The 23,003-nt window shown below is 37.1% G+C and overlaps 1 protein-coding gene across 1 annotated transcript in view; it reads left to right on the forward strand.

Annotated features, from left to right (window-relative positions):
* MAOA (monoamine oxidase A) overlaps positions 1–23,003 on the forward strand; it is a 70,780-nt gene that overhangs the window by 12,144 nt on the left and 35,633 nt on the right. The window contains exons 2-3 of the mRNA XM_037135769.2: positions 3,553–3,647; positions 9,550–9,687. Of these exons, the coding sequence (XP_036991664.2) occupies positions 3,553–3,647; positions 9,550–9,687 (233 nt within the window). The remainder of the gene's footprint in view (positions 1–3,552; positions 3,648–9,549; positions 9,688–23,003) is intronic.

Genomic DNA, 23,003 nt, shown 5'->3' on the forward strand with positions numbered 1-23,003 from the left:
GATTTATTTTTTATTTATCTTTAGAGGGGAAGGGAAGGAGAGAGGGAGAGAAACATCAATGTATGGCTGCATTTAGTGCGTCCCCTGCTGGGAACTGGCCTGCAGAGAACCAGCCTGCAACCCAGGCATGTGCCCTGACTGGGAATCGAACCGCTGCATTTCCTATATTATTCTTAAATTTCCTCTGTATTTTGTACCCACCATTCATGCTACTTACTCCCTGTACTTTTTCCCCCATTCTCCCCCTCCTTGCTTATAACCCTCCATGTGATCTCCATTTCTGTGATTCTGTTCCTGTTCTAGTTGTTTGCTTCATTTGTTTTTTTTTTTAAGGTTCGGTTGTTGATAGTTGTGAATTTATTGTCATTTTACTGTTCATATTTTTTATCACATTCCTTTTCTTAGATAAGTCCCTTTAACATTTCATATAATGCGGGCTTGGTAATGATGAACTCCTTTAACTTGACCTTGTCTGAGAAACACTATCTGCCCTTCCATTCTAAATGATAGCTTTGCTGGATAGAGCAATCTTGGATATAGGTCCTTGACTTTCATGACCTTTAATACTTCTTTCCAGCCCTTCTGGCCTGCAAGATTTCTTTTGAGAAATCAGCTGATGGTCTTATGAGAACTCCTTTGTAGGTAATTGTCTCCTTTTCTCTTGCTGCTTTTAAGATTCTCTACTTATCGTTAATCTTGTGTAATTCAATTATGATGTGTCTTGAGGTTTTTTTTATTTTATTTTCACTGAAGGACATGCTTATTTATTTTAGTGAGAGAGGAAATGAAGGAGAGGGAAAGGGAGAGAAACATTGATGTGAAAGAGAAACATTGATCAGCTGCCTCCTGTATGTGCCCTGACCAGGGATAAAACCCCCAGCTTAGGTGTATACCCTGAATGAGAATTAAATCTGTGTCCACTCATTCAGTTTATGGGACAACGCTCCAATCAACTGAGCCTCACAGCCAGCGCCATTGCAGATGTTAAATCCTTTTTGGGGTACACTATGTGGGTTAAATCATTTACCGTACCATTGCTATGGGAAGAATAGCCATCTCAGGGTGCTGGAAGCAGTGCAGAATCTGTGGGAATACAGTTTTCATAGGCAGTGCCTTTAAGAAGTTGGAACTTGGTTCGAGGTTGCCATGGCAACCTCAAAATGGTGGCTGCCTACTCTCACCCAGGCTCTGCTGATGTAATAATTAGGACTACCATTGCCTGAACTCTCAAATGAGGTGTGCTTTTAGTAGAGTTGCTTTATTTTAAACCTCCCTAATAAATCCATTAACCTACTTTATTTTGGTTTCTGTAAAATTCAAGTGATTGAAGAGAGAGAAATCAGGAGAGGACTTGTATTGTTTTAAAGTTATCATCCCTATTTAAAACACTTAAATTGCAAAATTATTAAAAATTTGCCTTGCTATGATTTGCTATTTTCCTATTTTATGGTTTTTGCATTTTGAGTGTAGTCAGATTCTTTATCCTATACCACATATATAATAACCGCAAAATGACAATACCAGTACTAGTACCAATGAAATGGTTACTGAACAAAATGTTGGCAGGTTTTTTTGGTTCATTTTTAAGATATATACCATTAGGAGTGACCTATCAAATTACCAGATTTAAAAATCACTTAGAATAGTTTATCTCCTCTACCACTATTATACCTGTTTAGGTATCATTTGTATCAGTTTACTAATCTTTTTCATTCTTTTTCGTCTTTCACGCTAATGTTCTAACTAATGATTTTTTCTCCTTGAAGTATATTTATCTCTGTAGTCTGCTTCATATTTTTTGTAATAGGAGTATAAAGAAAACTAAGTATAAAATACCATTATAAGTAAAAAATGTATATTTAAAAATAAGTGTGTACACACATATATTTTCTTACTCTGTGAGCCAAGTGGGTCTAGAACCAGTGACACCCCAAGTAACAATGGGGCACAACTAGAGCCCAGATCTTGGTTTCTAATAAAAGGAACAAAGGCTCGTGGGGGAAATAGCTGGTTCTAGGATCAGAGCAGAGAAAGACAAGATGAGGCTAGAACATTTTATAATGCCAGAAATTAAGGAATTACACAGACACATATATATAAAAAGATGGGAGCATGTCAAAGAGACACAAGAGGCAATTGAAACAATTCCCAGTGACCAAAGGTGGAAGAATTTGAGCAACAAAAGAAACAATGTGATATTAGATTATATCTATTTGTGAGTCCATAGTGATATAAATACATTACTAAACACATAAATAAATGGGAGAAGGGAGACAAATCTCCTGAGCAGCAGAATTCAAAGTAATTTATGTCCATACCTCATCCTCAAGGAACTGGGACATAACTCACCAATTCTTTTTTTTATTTTTATTTTTCATTACAGTTTATATTCATTATTATTTTGTATTAGGTTTCAGATATGTAATATAGTGATTAGATAATCAGATACTTTACAAAGCAGTCCCCCAATATTTCCAGTCCCTACTTAGCACCATACATAGTTATTACAATATTATTGACTATATTTCCTCTGCTGTATTTTATATCCCTGGTACTATTTTGTGGCTACCAACTTGTAGTTTTTAATCCCTTTACTTTCTTCACCCAGCGCCCCCAACCCTTCTTGCAACCATCAGTCTGTTCTTTGTATCTTCTCAAGTGTAGGTTGTGCATAGACTTCTATTCAAAGAGTATAGCATGGAAGGTGGGGGTAGCTTTTACAGTAGAGAAACCTGGCAAACAATAACTCAGCCAGTTGGTCAAGATTAACATCAATTATAAGTTATGTCAATAGCATGCACCTTTGATATAATGTTAATTCACAACATTTTCTCCACTTTTCTGGTCTTCGTATACTGGTTTAAAAATCAAACTTTAATGAAAGTTATTATTTACAAGTGAAAATGTGTTGTCAGCTTTAAGTGAATGAATCAAGTATATAGCATAGTATCTACCTTTGGTAACTTTAAATGGAGTGGGGAAGTCATGATCTGGCAAGCATGTAATACAAGTATTACATCATAGGAAGTGATTATAAGGGAATGTTAAGTTGAGAAAAGCAGATATACTGAGATGTAGCCAGGGGAGTTTCCAGGAAAACTTACTCTTCTGTTTATACAATCAGAATTTCTGGAAGAGGTGCACAATAGACTAATTAAAAGTACACCAAGTTCTCCTAAATGTGATTTGATTATTTTTGAACTATAAAATATGTATTTAAAAAAATGATTATACTTTGTTAAACCACCCTTTTGATAGATAATAAAAGTATAATGGGTAATATATATTATGTAATACATTATATTATATAATTGTATGTAACAATATATTGTATGTTTATATTTTATATTTTATATATAACGTATAATATATGATGGATTATAAAATTAATCACAATGCAGTCAGAATATATTAAAAAGACAGAAAAATCAATGGATTTTGTATGATACCCTGCATTAATTTTATGTGTAGATCTGATTAAATCTTGGATATTTCATGTTTAAATGTTAATGCGTTCCTTGATTTTTTTTTCTCTTTTTTTTTTCCTTTTAGGATTATCTGCAGCTAAATTGTTAGCTGAACTTGAAGTTAGTGTTTTGGTTTTAGAAGCCCGGGACAGAGTTGGAGGTAGAACATACACTGTCAGAGTAAGTAATTTAAATACTTATATATAATATCTCACACAAACTAGAAGCAGGATCAATGGAAGATACAGGGCTAGAAGGGATTCCAAAAGTTCATGCAGTAAAGCCATTTGTCCTCCATAACCCTAAACTACTCCATCAAATAAGTGTCCCTTTTTTTCAATAAGCACTCACCAAAAGTGTGATGGTCTCTGACCTTCAGGAGCTTACATTCTAATGAAGAACACAAATGTGAACAAATAACTTTAGCACAATGTCAACATTTCTATACCAGAGACTTAAATAGAGGATGTAGTGTCTCAGGGTGGGGTTACAATTTGACCTGACTCAAAGTAACTATATACCCATGACACAAGTGCACTTAGTATAGGTTCCTCGTTTATTTATCCAAGGATACAAAACTTAAAAGAAGTGTAGCTGCAGTAAGAAGAAACAAATGTAGCATATTTTTGCATAACTTTTTCCTTGGTCTTTGTTCCCTTAATGGTGTGCTGCTGCCAGAGAGACTTTGATCAGGTAGAGTCAGCTAGACATGACAAGAAACCCAGTTTTCACTACATCACTGCTTTTTGTACAGCATACCTTGTTTTATTTGTGCCTTGCAGACATTGCATTTTTTAAATTACGAATTGAAGATGACAATCTCCACCAGCAAAATGTTTATGACTTGCTGAAGGCTCAGATGATGGTTAGCATTTTTTAGCAATATAGTATTTTAAATTACAGATTGTACATTTTTTAGACACAATGCTATTACACACTTAATAGACTATATTGTAGCATAAACATAACTTTTATATGCACTAAGACTAAAAAATTGTGTTAGTCTCTTTATTGGATATTTGCTTTATTGCTGTGGTCTGGAACCAAACCCGCTATCTCTCCAAGGTTTGCCTGTACTTGGAATCATATCACCCTTCTGGAAAAATGAACACTAAATATCAATTACTACTATTCAAGGAAATAGATGCTGGTGTTTGAATCTGTGGCAGCAAATGAAAGTATACAGATAGATGACATAAGGTAGGAAGGAAGTAGGGCCAAAAATGGAAGTTTGGGGAGCATGCAGATTTAAGGGTAGCAGAGACACAGGAGGACCATATCAGAACAGTGACATGCAAATCAGTACAGGAAAGAGGAAGGTATGCTAGGTAGTCAAATACCATCAGCATTTGATAAATGATGAAAACTGAAAAGACCCTTGTGTTTGCCAGTTATAAGTAATTTATAAGACTCTTTGTTAGAGCACACAAATAGAGTATTAAAGGCTGGGGATTGGCTGTAAGGACAAAACTAAATTGTTGAAGTGACTAGAAGGAAAGGAAGCACCTATGTAATTAGAAGATATGTCAGGCCCTGGCTGGTGGATTAAGCACAGGTCTGCAAACCAGAGGATCGCAGTTCGATTCCCAGTCAGGGCACAAGCCTGGGTTGCAGGCTGTTCCCTACAGGCCAGTTCCCAGCAGGGGATGCATGAAAGGCAACCATACATTGATGTTTCTCTCCCTCTCTCCTTCCCTCTAAAGATAAATAAATAAAATCTTAAAAAACAGAAGATATGTCAGACTTAGTATAGAATGGCTTACATCATGATAATAAGAATGGCTTAAGCAATACAAACATTCAGTTATTTTACATAAGAAGAAGTCTGGTGGTAGGTAGTTCAGGCTAGTTAGTGCAGGGGTTCAGCTGTCATCAAGATTATGCTCTTTTAGTCTTTCTCCTCATTCTTTTTATGTTGGCTTATTGCCAATGGTAACAAGATGGATGCTGCATCTCTGAGCATCAAGTCCTCATTTAAGGCAGGAAAGAGCATGAAGAGATAGCCAAGTTACCTGCCGCTAAGTTTTTCCTTTACCCCAAGACCCCAGCAGACATTTGCTTGAGTCCTATTGATCAGAGTTGGGGTACTTAGCTACCCTTAGCTGCTAAGGAGCTTGGGAAAGCAAGTATTTACCATTTTCAGGATGCATAATAAAAGCAGGCATGGGAAAGAGAATTTGATTAGATATGGAATAGCCAAAGAGCAACATCTAAACTAAGATATTATACCAGCTGTTTCAGCCACACTATGCTATACTCCCCTCTGTCATTTGCTTTCTACATTTTTAGACATACAGGGGTATACAATGGGCCCATTTTCACTCTGTTCCACTCTAAGACTGCTCTACAACCTTGGTTTTCAAAGTGCCCTATAGGACCCTAGCTTCAGAAACACCTTGGAGCTTGATAGAAATGCAGAATCTCAGAACCTGTCTCAGACCTGCTGAAGCTGAATCTGTATTTTGCAAGGGAATACTACCTCTAAATGCTCCTCTATAATATATATTTATTTGTTTATTTACTTGCTTTAAATTAATGTATATTTAGAATAGTTGTATCTGGAGAATTTCTTAGTACTTCCTCAGATATAGTCCACTGGGAAGCTATTGGTGTGGGAGTGAGGAGACTGGGATTCTGGCCCCTGTATTGGCTTGACACACTATGTTACCTTGGGTAAGTCTTATTAGTTAGTTCTTTTACATCTTATTTTTCTCATCTGAGCAGTGAGATTTAATTTAAATGTACTTGAAGTTCCCTTCCAACTCAAATTCTAATTGAAGTCATGTTTATAGTTAAAAAGAAAGATTGCATATTCTGCCTGTACAACCTTATCAGATATGATTGTTCTGTCATTTTCTGGAAATATTTCTTCATTTTTGAGATAATTATTAAGTTGTCCTTTAGTCTTACTTTTCTTATCTCTAAAACCTTTTGGTTATTAAATAAGAACATCAGGCATGGTTGCAGATCTTCAGTTAAGAATAAATTTATTTGTATAAGGGAAATGAGAGATCTAATATGTTATTGCCCCAGGCTGCTTTTTCATGCTGCGTAATTTATATAAGGCAACACTATACAGGAACTATTGTGTATTGATCATGATATTATAAGTTCCCTCAGGTGTATAAGAAAGGAACTCTGACATGTTTGGAAACTAGAATCTAACATTTGAAAGATTTCGAACGAATAGAAAAAAGGGAGCTTTAAAAGCAGGAAAAGAAATGGGATTTAATAAGAAACTGAATTGAATAATACCATAATTGCTTCTAATAGTAGAAGGTTGTGTAATGAGGTTGAAATCAAGACCCTAAAGACTGAGGGACAACATGTCAGTCACTCTACCCTCAGCAGTCAAGTTTAAGCAACTTAGGGCAGAGCTGAATCCCTCCTGGGGTGGGTGCTATTGTTTCCCCTCAGGCTGCTGCTGCTCTGAGGAGAGTGGTCTGCCTGAGCAGGAAGGTTGCTGCATGTGGGTATTGGCTCAGCACTGGGATCCAGCAGCTACTCTCAGTTCCCTCTCCAGGGCCTCCAACCCTAGTCTTTTCTCAAACATTTCTAGTGCACTCTGCCCCTCCCCTTTTCCAGGGATCTACCATCTCTGGCTACCTTCTTTGGTTCTTAATCTGGTCCCTCTGCACTCGGCAGTCACACTTAAGCACCACCAGAGCAGGGCATATACCCTCCAGGGGTCAAGGCTATTGTTTCCCCTCAGGATGCTGCGTCTTGGAGGGGAGTGGTCTGCCTGAACACACTGGCTGCTGCAGCATGGGGTATAACTCTGTACCAGGACCCTGGTGTCTATTCTCTCAGTTCTCTCCCCCAAACTTCAGTCCTTAGTCTCTCCTCAGGCCACTCTGCCCCTGCTTTTGCCAGAGCCCAGTGTAAATGGCTGCAAATGAAAATTTGTGTTGCCCCTTTAAACCCCTCTTGCATCTCCAGCTGTCTGTCTCTACGGCCCTGCCACTTTTTGCTTTTGGTTATTATCTGTGTCCTTTTTGGGCCCTGGTGCTTTAGGCTGAGAATCTTACTTAGGGTTTAGACCCCATTCTTCTTAGGGGGATCTAACTGGTCGCTTAATTATGCCTCTGGCACTGCTGCCTGTAGACACCCAGCCAGCTCTCTTGAGTCTCCACCGCACTCCCTACCAGTCATATTTTGAAGCATACATGAAATGTGTATCTTATAAGAAAAGTATAATTTATTGAAATTAACACTGAGTTAAAAAGACATAAAAAATATGAGCAGTGCTTCTGCCTCAAAATAAATTGAATCTGTATATTATTTTCCCATAATGAAAATGCTAAGCCTAGATAGCTCTATAGCTCTACAGCTATCTACGCTTAGTGTCCTACCTAATGTTCAAAGAAGAGTTCATTCAATTTATAGACGAACTCTTCTAGAGAACAGAAGAAAGTATGATAATTAACTTATGAGACTAGCAATACTCTAATGCAGAAAAAAACAGACAAGGGCTGTAGAAGAAAGGAGAATCATGGGATGATCTCAATCTCATTTATGAACATAGATGCAAAAATCTTAAACAATATGTTAGCAAAGCATATCCTACAATAGAAAGATAATATGAGGTCAGGCTACTCCAGGAAGCTGAGGTTGAATAATACTAGACAATATTCTGGAAATAACAGGTTAGTTACATTGTACCAACCCTTCTAGAACACCTGTAATGGAAAGATTGACCTACTTTACTTCTCACTGGTGCATTGGGGAGGGAGGGCTTTGCTGACCACTGAAGAAGCAAGTAAGAGGCTGAATAGTACTTTCAAAACTTTTACAAAGCTAGGACAACTAAAGGTCAAGCCCAAAGTTCACAAAAGTATGTGTGTGTGGAGAGAACTGTTGGCAAACTGCTCATGCTTTGGGTTCAATTCTGTCCTAGCACTAAGGGCAAATTGCGAAAGGACTAGGCCATGAGTACATTCAACCCAACTTCACATCATCCAGGCACAGAAAATGCAATAAAGTTATCAGGTATTGTTAGTGAACCCAGGTGCTGGGCAGAAGCAGACATAAATTTTCTCTGAGAAAGATAGTATCCTCCTAGGATTAAAATTATTTCCAGTTTTCAGATTCAACAAATGGCATGAAATATAAAATAATCAGGCAAACAAGAGGAGGCAACATGAATGAGAACTGGTATAAACAACAAAGTAGAAACAGACCTGTAAAAAGTTATTACAAACACATGGAGGAATTATAACTCACCAGTATTTAATTTATTGATCAATTTATTGGGGAATGTATTAATAAAAAAAGCTTGGAAAATGTAGAACTGCATTTAAGAGGGGGAAAGTAAACTTTGGTTTAAGGACAAAGGCTTGCATATTTACAAACGAATTTGTTAGGTATATGAATCTTTTTAATATGTTTTCATACTCTTTTTCTATGATGCATTCTTTCCTATGTTTTAAAATCAGATCAGTAGCCCATCAGTGTTGGCTGGTTTGAGATTTCATCTGTTGGAAAACTTAGAATTAGTCATAAGAAATTCCTAGGTGGATCCTGCAGCAGCAAGCCCAAAGAAAAGCATAGAAAATAACCTAAGTGCTTTAAAATGATTCTAGATTGGCAGGATGTACTACAGTGTTCTTTATTCCTTTTTAAAAAAGATTTTATTTATTTTTAGAGAGGGGAAGGGAGGGAGAAAGAGAGGGAGAGAAACATCAATGTGTGGTTGCCTCCCACATGTTCCCCACTGGGGACCTGGCCCACAGCCCAGATATGTGCCCTGACTGGGAATTGAACTAGGGGCCTTTTGGTTCACAGGCCAGTGCTCAATCCAGTGAGCCACACCAGCCAGGGCAAGTGTTTTTTATTTTTTATGTATACTGTTGTTGGAATAGCCTCACCAATAACTATGCAAATGGAGTTGCTTGGTAATGAATGTCATATGGAGTTGTGCCCAGTTCTTGAGTGGAGTAGAAAGGGTTGATCTTTTCAGTTGCATTTTATCAGAGAGATGTAAGGCACACTTAAGTTGTAAAAAGTAAATGTTTTACTATAAGACAACCTTCTTTTTCAAGTTTTAACTAAAGTCTTTTTAACACTTTTTCTCTTTCTACAGAATGAACATGTTGATTATGTAGATGTTGGCGGGGCTTATGTTGGACCCACCCAGAACAGGATCTTAAGGTTATCTAAGGAGCTGGGTTTAAAAACTTACAAAGTGAATGTAAATGAGCGTGTTGTACAATATATTAAGGTAAGCTTGATATTTTATTCAAGGGACCAATGGGGGAGTATTGTATTTGGGGAAAACTTTGGTTTTGTTTTGAGTTGTTTTTCTCAAAACAATCATAAAAATTTATTCTTGGCTTTATAGTAGTATTCTTCCTTTACTGCAAGTGGTCAGGCCTCAGTTTAGCCCTCCCTCACATAACCCACTGAGGCACTTGAAGACTGCATTCCCACCCCAGTCCAACTGGAGTAGGGGTAGAAGGCTCTCAGTTTCCTTTCCTCCCCTCTCTGGAGTTGGGGGGAGGATGCCTGTGACACACACACACACACACACACACACACACACACACACACACACACAGCTCCTGGTAGCCCCCAGCAGCCCTTAAGACACTTGTGATACAGTTCTAAGCCCCTAGAAACACAATAGTTTGAAGCCACTTTTTAAATACTGACAGAATTATTCATTTTCATTCTTACCTGACACTTCTTTACATGCCTTGGTAGTTTCTTCTGCACCTAGCCTTGACTCTGGCAAAGTCTAGCCTGGTTGTGTAGTTTCCTACTGTTTAAACAAATGATTGTTTAACCTTTAAATGCTGATATCCACTAAAGGAACAGCTGCTCTTGCAGATGTTATTCTTTCTTAGTGAAGCCAAACAGAGCTGCTGGAGTGTAGAAATATGTCTTGAGAAGTCGTGTTTCCAATCTGACATTGTAGCCCACTTCCTAGAATGAGAATCACTAGGCTAGGTGTCCCTTACTCATTGTAATGCCAGGATTCCCATGCCAATAACCGCATCACTTCTCAATAGACACAGCTATCCTCCACTAAAATCCAGGCAATCAGGTGAGTCTTGTGTCTCCCCAGCCTTATGGAGGTGAGAGTTAAGGATACCTGTGATATATGCATACCAGTGCTTAATCAGGAATCTTGGAAAACTGATAGCCAGGTGGTTTGGGATGCTTCGGAGAGTCTAGCAGTCATACAAAGGAAAAAACAAACTAGTAGCCATTAGAAAAATTGTTGGTTCAGAGGTCAATGAAGGAACGAAGAAAATATAAAAACTTATACAGCCCTGGCTGGTGTAGCTCAGTGGATTGAGCTCAGGCCTGCAAACCAAAGGATTGCGGTTTGATTCCCAGTCAGGGCACATGCCTGGGTTGCAGGCCAGTTCCCAGCAGGGGACGCATGAGAGGCAACCATACATTAATATTTCTCTCCCTCTCTCCTTCCTTTCCCCTCTAAATATAAATAAATTAAAAATCTTTAAATTAGCCCTGGCTGGCGTAGCTCAGTGGATTGAGTGCGGGCCTGCGAACCAGAGTATCGCGGTTCGATTCCCAGTCAGGGCACATGCCTGGGTTGCAGGCCAGTTCCCAGCAGGGGACACATAAGAGGCAACCATACATTGATATTTCTCTCCCACTCTTTCTCCTTCCCTTCCCCTCTCTCGAAAAATAAATAAATAAAATATTTTAAAAAAACCTTTAAATTAAATGAACAAATAAAAACTTATACAAAGTGTTGAGCAATACTGACTTCAGTAGTCACAATCAAGAGGGAAAAATCCCCTTGCTTCCCCATTTTCTCTTTTCTGTATGTCATGGTGTTTCTCCAGATTGGTAAGTAATAACAACAGTAAGAATAATATCAGCTAACATATTGAGTACCATTATGTGTATTAGCACATTTAATATTGAAAGACAGACCAAATTCTTTGCACTCAAGCATTAAATAAACAGTATTATAAATTCACTCTCCAGTCCAATTGGGAAGCAAATGAAGCTGGTGATTATCCTAGAATCTGAGCAGACTCATGCTTATAATCTCTTCCTCTGTAACTTTCATGTGCTAAGAGGTTAAAAAAATTTTTATCTGGAGCCTCACAATAAACACCTAAAAGCTTTTTATACATCAACTCATTAAACGTTTAGTTCTACCCTGCTGGGCAGGCATGGTTATCCCCTTTTCACACAGGAGAAAACAGGTTCAGAGGTTTAAATTGACTTGAGAGGACTATGTAACTAGTAACAGTCTGCCTACCCACTGACTGCATGCTCTTAGTGATCCCAATATGTGATGTAGGAAATGAAACTCAGGGTACTAAATGAAATATACTGGCCCTCCAATCTTTTTTTTTGTGTGTGTGTGGCTGAACACATATCCACTGTAAGGTATCTCACCATCTATTTCACTGAAGCTCAGCCCAGGCAAGGAATAGAGACAGTTGTTGAAAGAGCAAGTATCTCTCCTTTTCTCTCAGTCCCATGTTCCTTTATACACATTTTGAAAGGAAAAAAAACCCTGAAAATTTGTAGCTATGTCCTCCATCTAAGTACCTGATAATCTCCCAGCTCTGCCCACTCTAAAACGTGATACTAAGGTGAGATTTTTTAGAGCATCACCAGCCAGCTTTTGTAATAATTCAACTCATTTTTCCTGATGGAGGTGGGGATGAGAATAAAATGAGAAAATTATGTTTGGGAATTTTGCCTTTGCTTGAAAGTTATCAACAAATCATGGCATGTTGCTCTACCTTGTTGACAGGACCTTAATAAGTTAAGCATCATTAGCTTAGACTTTCTGACACCTCTGGAATTTACTTGGCTTCATGGTGAATGCTGCATTCAAAAGTCTAGTTGTAATCATTCCATACTTTGACAGGGTCCTGTTGCAAGCATTAGTAGAGAAAGAACTTATGGAAAAATTTAAGGAAATGCTACATCAAATGCCTAAGTAAGGAAAGGGAAATGTTAAGAGTAGCATCCAGGGTCATTTTCTTTGTTGCTGCCACTGAGCCCCTCTCTTTAAAGTTAAGGCCAGACACCTCTGATACTCTTGTTCAAAAGAAACAGCTTTCTATAGAGCAGAGCTACTCAACTGCCACCACATTTTTCTTCAACAAAAATACAAGTATAGCTGAGTTGTCACATAACCTACTGGAAAAGGCATCTTGTAGGATGGGACTTGGTAGCCAGAGGCTGCATTCAAGAATTATTAGCCATTATTAACCTCTGGACCTTTGTCATTGCATGGCCATGCATGTCAACACAATAGAAATAATGTTCTGTCATAATTATTGTACATGCTGCATGTGGCAGGCTTGGTGCTAAGACTACTGCTTAACCCGCATTTTGGACAACAAAGAACACAGTGAAATAGTGGACACAGTGATTGATCCCTCAAGGTCAACAGCACTCCTATAGTAATAACAACCCAAGCTCACCTTTACTAAGATCCTTGTATGTTCCACACCCTGTGCCAGGGTCTTCACCTCCATCATCTTACTGAACCCTCACAAGGACCCTAAGGCAGGGGCTGTAGCTCCATTTCACCGAAACAGGCTGAAGGTCAGAGGCCAAATAACCTACTCAAGCAAGTAAGGGCTACAGAGCTGAAATTTAGGTCAAGGCTTTTCCACTTTTCCATGTTGTCTCCTCGTATGCCAGATTCCCATGTCATGGCTTTGAACTCCATGAAGTTGCCTTTGTGCTGGTCCTGGTCTTCCTTGAGGACTCTCTTCTAAGAGTCATTCAGTGTCCTTCATCATGTCTCTAAAGACAGTGCCGGATGCCGGGGGGGATCATTTTACTCAGTCCTTTGGCCTTTGAGCCTGGAAGAGTAGTGTAGCTTTCTGCCATAACAAAATTATTGTGTCTTTATTATTGTGATTGGTGTATTAACTGGAAAACACTCATTTAAGTTCTGGATAATGAATATTGAAGCTCTAGTTTAAATGTTAGTATGTAGAAGTAAACACATATTTAAGATGCTAAACACTTTTTTTCATTTAAGATATAATGTCACCTAACAAAAAGATGGAGAATATAAATAACATCCAACCATCATCTCACATACTTTAACCTGCCAAAGAACACATATTTTCAACCAAGGTAGACAGAAATATTAAGGTAAAAAAGTAGTGGATTGCTTTGCATTTATTTTAATTGAATGAGTGCTTTATATCTGGTAGTGTTTCTGATAATATTATATCATTTCAGCAATGAGAAATACTCAGTGTAGTGGATACTTTTATGGTAACCAAGGAACTACAAAGGAGACAGGTGAGAGTAGAGAAAAGCAGAAAGATATTCAGTTAAATATTCCAGGTAAGATTGCTAGTAAACTGCATAGCAAAAAACAAGTCTCCTTTTTTAAAACTATCTTAACTTTCACTATTCTGTCTACTTCTAAGAAAAAAAAGGCCTTTTTGCCAAAATGATAGTGTATTATTGGGTTAATAATGCAAATTACATTATTCTCTCATGACAGCCTTGGCTTCAGTAATATATACAGTAATTCTATTTTTTAAACTTTTCCCATAATATTTATTTTTAAATATATACTCTTTATTATAATTTTTCCATTCCCATTTAGTCCCCTTATAAACACTCCCCCCAGCAATCACCACACTATTGTCCATGTCCATGTGTCCTTTTTCCTTTTTACTCAATCCCCTCACCCCAAATCCCTCCGCAACTAGTTGTCATCTGTTCTCCATCTATAAATTAGTTTCTGTTTTGCTTGTTAGTTCAGTTTGTTTGTTACATTCCACATATGAGTGAAATCATATGATATTTGTCTTTCTCTGACTCACTTAATTCAGTTAGCATAATGTTCTCTAGGTCTATCCATACTATTGCGAAAGGTAAAATTTTCTTCTTTCTCATGGCCAAGTAGAATTCCATTGTGTAAATGTCCCACAGTTGTTTTATCCATTCCTGTACTCATGGAAACTTGGGCTGCTTCCATATCCTGGTGATTGTAAATAACACTGCAATGAACAAAGGGGTGCTTATATTCTTTTAAATTAGTGTTTTGAGTTCCTTTGGCTCTATTCCCAGAAGTGGGATCACTGAGTCAAAAGGCAAATCCATTTTTAACTGTTTGAGGTATCTTCATACTCTTTTCCACAGTGGCTGCACCAGTCTGTATTCCCACCAACAGCGCAAAAGGGTTCCACTTTCTCCATATCCTCACCACACTTGTTGATTATTGATTTATTGATGATAGCCATTCTGACAGATGTGAGATATATCTCGTTGTGCTTTAAATTTGCATTTCTCTAATGATTAGTGATGTTGAGCATCTTTTCATGTCTATTGGCTGTCTGTATATCCTCTTTGGAGAAGTGTCTGCTCAGGTCCTTTGTCCATTTTTTGATTGGATTGTTTGTCTTTTGGTGTTGAGTTTTGTAAGTACTTTATACATTTTGGATAGGAACCCCCTATTTGACATATCAGTGAATATGTTCTCTCACTCTGTGGGTCATCTTTTTATTTTGTTGATGATTTTCTTTGCTGTGTAAAAACTTTTTAGTTTGATGAAGTCCCATTTTTTTTTTTTGTTTCCCTTGCCTGGGATATATTCAATAAAAAATTTCTACAAGCAGTGTCTGAGATTTTGCTGCCTTTGTCTTCTACAATTTTTATGGTTTGGGGTCTAACATTTAAGCCTTTGATCCATTTTGAATTTATTCTTGTGTGTGATGTGAGAAGGTGGTCTAGTTTCACTTTTCTGCATGTATCTGTCCAATTTTCCAAATACCATTTATTGATTAAACTATTTTTAGCCAATTATATGTGTTTGTTTCCTCTGTCAAATATTGACTGTAAAGTATGGTTTTATTTCTGGGCTCTCTGTTCTGTTCCATTGATCCGTGTATCTGTTTTTATGCCAGTATCAAGCTGTTTTGATTCCTATGGCCTTGAAATATAGTTTGATTTAGATAGCATGATTCCTCCAATTTTGTTCTTCTTTTTCAGGATTGCTGTTGCTATGTGGGCCTTTTTGTGGTTCCATATATTTTTAAATATTTGTTCTAGTTCTGTGAAATATGTGACTGGAATCTTGACAGGAATTGCATTGAATCTATAGATTGCTTTGGGTAGTATGGACATTTTAATGATGTTAATTCATCCTGTCCATGAACATAGTATGTGCTTCCACTTATTTGTATATTCCTCAATTTATTTCTTCAGTGTCTTATAATTTTCCACATAAAGGTCTTTTACATCATTGGTCAGAATTATTCCTAGGTATTTTATTCTTTTTGAAGCAATTGTGAATGGGATTGTTTTCTTAATTTCCCTTTCTGTTAGTTCATTACTGACATATAAAAATGCAACTGATTTCTGAATATTAATTTTGTATTGTGCTACTTTGATTAATTCATTTTTGGTAGTTTCTTGGTGGAATCTTTTGTGTTCTGTATGTACAGTATTATGTCATATGCAAATAAACACAGTTTTGCCTCTTCCTTTCCAATTTGAATGCCTTTTATTTCTTTTTTTAAGGTTTTATTTATTTGTTTTTAGAGAGAGGGGAAGGGAGGGAGAAAGAGAGGGAAAGAAACATCAATGTGTGGTTGCCTTTCACGTACCTCCTGTTGGGGATCTGGCCTGCAATCCAGGCATGTGCCCTGACAAGGAATCAGACAACCCTTTGGTCTGTAGGCTGGCACTCAATACACTGAGCCACACCAGACAGGGCTGGGTGCCTTTTATTTTTTCTTCTTGTCTGATTGCTGTGGCTAGGACTTCCAGTACTATGATTAATAAGATAGGTGAAACCAGACATCCCTGTTTGTTCCTGATCTTAAAAGGAACACTTATAGTTTTTGCCCATTGAATATGATGCTGACTGTGGGTTTGTCACATATGGCCTTTATTATGTTTAGGTAGGTTCCCTCTATTCCTACTTTGCTGAGAGTTTTTATCATAAGTGCATGCTGTATTTTATCAAAAGGTATTTTCTGCATCTATTGAAATAATCATTTGGTTGTCATCCATCACTTTATGTGGTGAATCGCATTTTTTTGATTTGCAAATGTTGTACCACTTTTGCATTCCTGTGATAAATCCCACTTGATCATGGTGTATAATCTTTCTGACACATTGCTGATTTGGTTTGCTAATATTTTGTTGAGGATTTTAGCATCTATGTTCATCAGTGATATTAGCCTATAATTTTCTTTCTTTGTAGTGTCTTTATCTGGTTTTAGAATTAGCATAATGCTGTCCTCATAAATAAGTTTGGAAGCCTTCCCTTCTCTTGAATTTTATGGAATATTTTGAGGAGAGGTGTTAGTTCTCAGAATATTTGGTAAAGTTCACCAGTGAAGCCATCTGGTTCAGGACTATCATTTGTTGGGAGGTTTTTTTTTATTACTGCTTCAGTTTTACTAAGTGTAAACTGTCTATTCAGATTCTTTGATTCTTCTCGATTTAGTTTTGGAAGATTGTATGTTTCTAGGAATTTATCCATTTCATCCAGGTTGTCCAATTGGTCAGCATATAAATGTTTACAACATTTTCTTACAATCCTTTGCATTTCTTTGGTGCCAATTGTTATTCTCCTCTTTCATCTCTGATTTTACGTATTTGTATCCTTTCTCTTTTTCTTGATGTGTCTGAGTAAAGGTGTGTCAATCTTGTTTATCTTTTCAAAGAACTGGCTTTTGGATTCATTGATCTTTGTATCATTTTTTAGACTCTCTTTCATTTATTTCTGCTCTGATCTTATTTCCTTCCTTCTACTCACATTGAACTTTGTTTGTTGTTTCTTTTCAAGTTCCTTTAAGTGTGAAGTTGGATTGTTTATTTGAGCTTTTTCTCTCTCTTTTTTTTTTTGAGAAAGGCTTGTAATACTATAAATTTTCCTCTTAGGGTTGATTTCCCAGCATCCCTCAGATTTTGGACCATTGTGTCCTCATTTCCATTTGTTTCGAGGTATCTTTTGATTTCTTTCTTTACCTCATTGTTCACTCATTCATTGTTTAATAACATGTTATTTAACTCCTATGTCTTTGCATGTTTTTCAGTATTCTTCTTGTTCTTGATTTCTAATTTGATAGCATTGTGGTCAGAGAAGATGCTTGATACAGTTTCAATTTTCTTAAATTTATTGCAACTTTTTTAGTGTCCTAGCATGTGGTCTATCCTGGAAAACTTCCCATGTGCACTGAAAAGTATGTCATTCTGCTGTCTTGGGGTGAAATGCTCTGCAAATATCAATTAAATCAGTTTGGTCTAGTGTGTCATTTAAGCCCACTGTCTCCTTGTTGATTTTTTGCCTGGAAGATATATCCATTAAAGTCAATGGTATGTTAAAATCTCCAACTATGATTGTATTTCTGTCTATCTCTCCATTTATGTCAATCAAGATTTGCTTTATATATTTAGGTACTTCTATGTTGGTCTGTGGTTGTAAGGCTTTTCTCCAGGTAGTATTCAGGTGGTTATTCAAGATAATTTCTCTATAATTTAGTTGTAATTCCAGATTGGTCCTAGGATGATGTTAGTGTAGCTTTTACTTACTCCACTGCCATCTTGGATTTCCTGTTTCTTTTTTTTTTTTTTATAACAACATAATGAGGTGGATGAATCACTGGAAGATTGCCACTGTCTAGTTAAACCAAACAGTATTATTTATGATCCAGATTGCTTCAGTTCAATTTTCCTAATGTGTAGCATGAGAGAATGCCTCAATTGTTTCTTCTGTCAGCAGACTGCAGTGCATCCATTTTCACTTTAGTATTCACCATAGAACTATTCTTGACCTTTGCTAGCTTGTGTTTATGGTGTAAATTTTGATATAACAATGTGGAATATGGATCCTGAGCCTCTGTGCTGAGCACAGAGATAGATGTTTAGTGTTTTCTACCCTGTCCCTTCCCTAATACACTATGTCTGTCTACTTCAGTCATAGAAATTCACATTCTTGTGTTAAATTCATTCATTGGTTCAATAAATAGTTACTGGCAAGTATACTCTGGACCAGATATCATTCCAGGGTAGAAATACAGTGGTAGGCATGTGATCAAAGTTTCTGCTCACATTGAGCTTGCCATGTAAAAAGATGGTGAGTAAACAATAACAATAAATAATATTAGCTAACTTTTCTGTGTTTTCCTTCATGAATCTTGTGAATAGAATTCCTATTCTATAGAATTCCTATTCTAATTCTGGTTTATTAGATCCTGATTCATACATAAAAGGTTCTTGCCTAGTTTCAACAGTGAACAGGTTTATGAATTTGTGAATTTGATATGTCTTCGTTTTGTAGATTTTCTCTGATTTGTCAAAGTAATACAAATTAATCATGTGTCTTTAAGCTAAAAATGGCATCAGCTAGATATGTTTAAAACATTTTCTTTAATGATTCTTTTTCTTTGTATGTTAAGGGAAGCAGATGGATTTGAATGCCTCTTGGATTTATTGATTCATTACTTGCATTAGTAAATAAACTGTGCAGTTATTATGATTGTTTTATGAGTGAATTTCACTGAGTTGTGGAGATTTTTGTTTAATTTTGTAATACCAAGTCTTTGGGAGGGAGGAGGAAATGCTTGATATTTTTTCCATCAGTTCCTTCAGATCTTAGAAATGTAGGTAGGATGTGGAGATGGAGAACACTGCCAGAGATGGAGCAAGGCATTTTTCAGGAGCTGCTTTGAAGGACACATTGGCACATTCATGCATTTTGACTTTCTCCCTGCTTTTCACATCCTCTCTAAATAAAATTAGAGTCTGCAAATATATACCACACATTTGTTTTTAGATAATGGTGCAATAGATTTATTTGAAACAGTGCAGGCTTTCATGATAGTAACAGCTGAGGAAGCATTTTTTCCTTGTATTTATTCTGTTCTTCCCAGAACCACTTACTCTAGGTTTCTATGCCAACATCTAAAATCAAAAGTTTTTCACAATATGTGTATGCTGGAATACTAAGTAATTTTTGTTGTTGTTGTTGTTGTCAGGAGGTGAACTTTGGTTTAGCCAGTAGGCTGTGTTGAAAGCAGAGGATATATATTTTGTTGTTGTTGGTCTTAATGTTTGCCAGGTATAACTGTCTCTTTTACCTCTTGCTTGTAATAATAGAGTGTTTTTGCTGCTTTTGTGGACTTTGAGATGAAATACATTTGAAGCCTGGATACTATCTCCATGAAAGAAAGGCCATAAGAGGAAAGGTTACCTTGGGGGGTGAGGTCCTTATTTTCCCAGTTTTGTCCCCTGCCAGGAACTCAGGGCCTTCTGCCCTGGTGACCATCTGCACCTTGCTGCAAATTGTTCAGCCACTTTGTTCAGCTATTTGTTTCAGTTTCCCTATTCTACTTGCCAAGGAATTTTCCTAGCTTCTTACTATTGTGTCTCAGTTAGAGTTTCCCAATGATACTGTGAAGTAATAAACATTTCCCCCCATCTTACAAATGAGAAAGCAGAGGCTCAGAGAATTTTAGGGGCCAAAGTGAAATTTTCCAGCTCTTAATCTCAGGGTTCTGTGAGCTACACCACATTGTCCCTTATTCCATGGGCAGAAAGTCAACCTGTGAACTTTTAATAAACTGCTCCAAGATATGACAATAATTACCTGCCACTTTGGTGGCAAGGGCTCCTATAGACCTGAGGGGTAAAGTGTGTTCCTGGAAGCCATATGTGGCACTATTCACCAGAGTGGCTTCTCTTGTCTTGAGAATATCCTGAGTTACAGATCTGGAGCACCTTCATGAGCACCTGACACCAGAGTAACCCCAGGCCATGGTAGTTAGGCTCAGTGGGCTAAAAACTACAGATGGATTTTATTATTGTGTTGAAATACTAAGTACAGAGATCTAGAACATGGTTTGGAATTATTGGCTATACTTTTTGATAAATGATCTATGTAAACTTATTAGCCAAAATATGTCCAAGAGTATTTGATGCCATTATACTCTGCCTGATTAAAAAAGAAAGGAAAAAGAGGAGAAGACAATTAGGTAAGGCAAGTGGTACTGAGCCTGTGCTCATGACCAGAAAGTTTGTTTTAATTGTAAAAATGAGGTAACACAAGGATTATTTTTTTTTCTGTCTAGATTACAAATGTATAGGTTTTTAAAAGCAGAGAGTCTAAAAATGTTTACATATTTTCACTTTGATATATCAAGTGTTTGGGATAAAGATATATTGACATAGCTTATAAGAAGTAGTTTTTACCTGGCTGGTGTAGCTCAGTGGATTGAGCACAGGCCTGCGAACCAGAGGGCCGCGGTTCGATTCCCAGTCAGGGCATATTCCTGGGTTGCAGGCCAGTTCCCTGCAGGCCAGTTCCTAGCAGGGGATGCACAAAAGGCAACCATACATTGATGTTTCTCTCCCTCTCTCCTTCCCCTCTAAAGATAAATAAATAAATAAATAAAATCTAAAAAAATTATTAAAAAAAGTAGTTTTTAGTAACTTACTTTGTTTTTCCCCTCCATTTTAAAAAGACTTAATTTACCTCTTGTGGGCACAGGAAAGCTTAGTGACAGAAATTACTCTTAAAGCCTTGTACTATTGAGAAAGCTCAGTCAGCATTAGCCATTTTCTCTCAAAGGCTTCTTTCTTTTTCCTATAAACTTTCAGGGATAAGTCTCTGATTTAGTTGCAAAGAGAATAAAGTCTCTGCTCAGTTCAAGTTGACATCTCAATATATAGCAAAGTCAGTTAATTATTAATTTTTCCATTAATTTTTAAAACAACTGTGAAATATACATAAAATTTACCATGTTAACCATATTTAGATGCACATTTCTGTGATATTAAGTACATTGTTTTGCTACCATCATCCATCTACAAAACTCTTTTAATCTTCCTTCCATACATTTTTAGTAGGGAGTTTATTATCAGATAAATTGTTTTCTAATCATTCATCAAGATTTTATCTAGAGTCACCCTCCTACCTTGGTTTAAGTCAGAAAAAGAATTTCTGTCATTAAGGCTCTGGAACTTTGTAATCACCTCAAGTGGGGCCTCAACATGTTGGCTAATGGCAAAAAGAACCTTGTGAATGGAATGAAACATTATATAGAAGCTTCCTCAAGATAATTGCTCTAGTCTTCATGATAACTCAACTCCTGGAGGTTTTGATCTTTCAGATTGGAATGTAGTTACCAGTTTGAAGTTAGAATGGCCATACCCCTTCCTCCCTACTTCTTGCTTTGTACTTCTTTCCTGTTCCACCCTTTTGAAGCCCCTACCTTCATCCCAGACCACACACCCATTAATTCAACCAAAAGGCTTAATCATTGGTTTGGAGTTCTCAAACTTTTGCAGAATAGCCTTCTAACAGTTGAAATCTTTTTTTTTTTTTAAGTTTCTAATGTACTGTTAATCCCATACCTGCTCCATTCTGGACACTTCCTGAAGAAGGGAAGTTCCATTGTCCCATAAACACACTCTGACCAGCCAGAAAATCTTTTCAGCCATTGCCCTATCCTGCTACTTAATAGGATCAATGCTGCTACATAGCCCTCTCCCTCAGGTGTGAACTCTAGGGTTTTTTCACTACTGTGTCAAACTCAATTAAGGACAATTATCCTTACTTTAGAGATGGGAGAAAATTCAAGGTCCTTCAGAAGTGTGTCAAAGAGAGACAGAGATGGACAGATAGATAAATGTAAAAATCTAGTTGATAACTAACTTTAGCAAACACAGAACTTGAAACCAAAAAGAGCCAAATAATGATAATGTTGATACCTTATATTTGAGCAGTCCAGTACTATTTTCATAGCATTTCATTTTATTTTTTGCTTTGTGTTTGAGTTTAATGCAATCGGAAGAAAATTCTAAGTAAGATCACAGAAAATGTGTGTTATTATAGTTAAATGTAATGAACACTTTGATTCTGAAAGCTGTGAAGCTGAGTCCTTTTCATTTAAAAGACTTTTCTCATGTCAAAATTTTCAAACAAAGAGAAAAATTACTGAAATACTAGTTCATTGCCTTTCATTCCCATAACTCTCATGTAATTTGTCTGGCTCAAATTACACACAGTGAACTTCAAGCTAAAATCTAATTTTGTGTGTTACCCAGTGGCCTAGTTTCCACAGCCACATTCAGCAGATAAACGTCTCTGAGAAAGTATCAAGCTTCACAGATGTTGGGAAGGAATCACTACTGGCTCACACTTCCTGACCAGCAGTGATTGATAAAAGTAGCTCCTGGGGTACAGAAATGGTGAAGTTGCTAATCTACATAATTATTTGGGCCCCTACCAAAGAAGTCTTGAGTGTCTGTGACTTTTCCCCAATGTGTAGATTTTCTTAAAAATGCTTTTCTGATGTACAAATGTTGGGAAGAATGTGCTAGGAATCTGATGGCTCCTGGTTTACCCTCCCTCCCACTGCAAGTCCTCATCATGTCTTCATCGTTGTGATCATAGAAACCATACCTGAGGTAACTCCATCCAGTAGAAGGTCAGTTGTGTGTGCCCAGTCATCAGGATGCATAACGTGAATGCAGTCAGTTAATACCCCTTGACCCTGTTCATCTGTCCTGATGCACTTTCTCTCTTTATTGCTCAGTTCCAACTGGCAG

Source organism: Artibeus jamaicensis, unplaced genomic scaffold, assembly GCF_021234435.1.
Source record: "Artibeus jamaicensis isolate MK-2021 breed Jamaican fruit bat unplaced genomic scaffold, CSHL_Jam_final contig_60, whole genome shotgun sequence".
In the NCBI taxonomy this organism is placed as follows: Eukaryota; Metazoa; Chordata; class Mammalia; order Chiroptera; family Phyllostomidae; genus Artibeus; species Artibeus jamaicensis.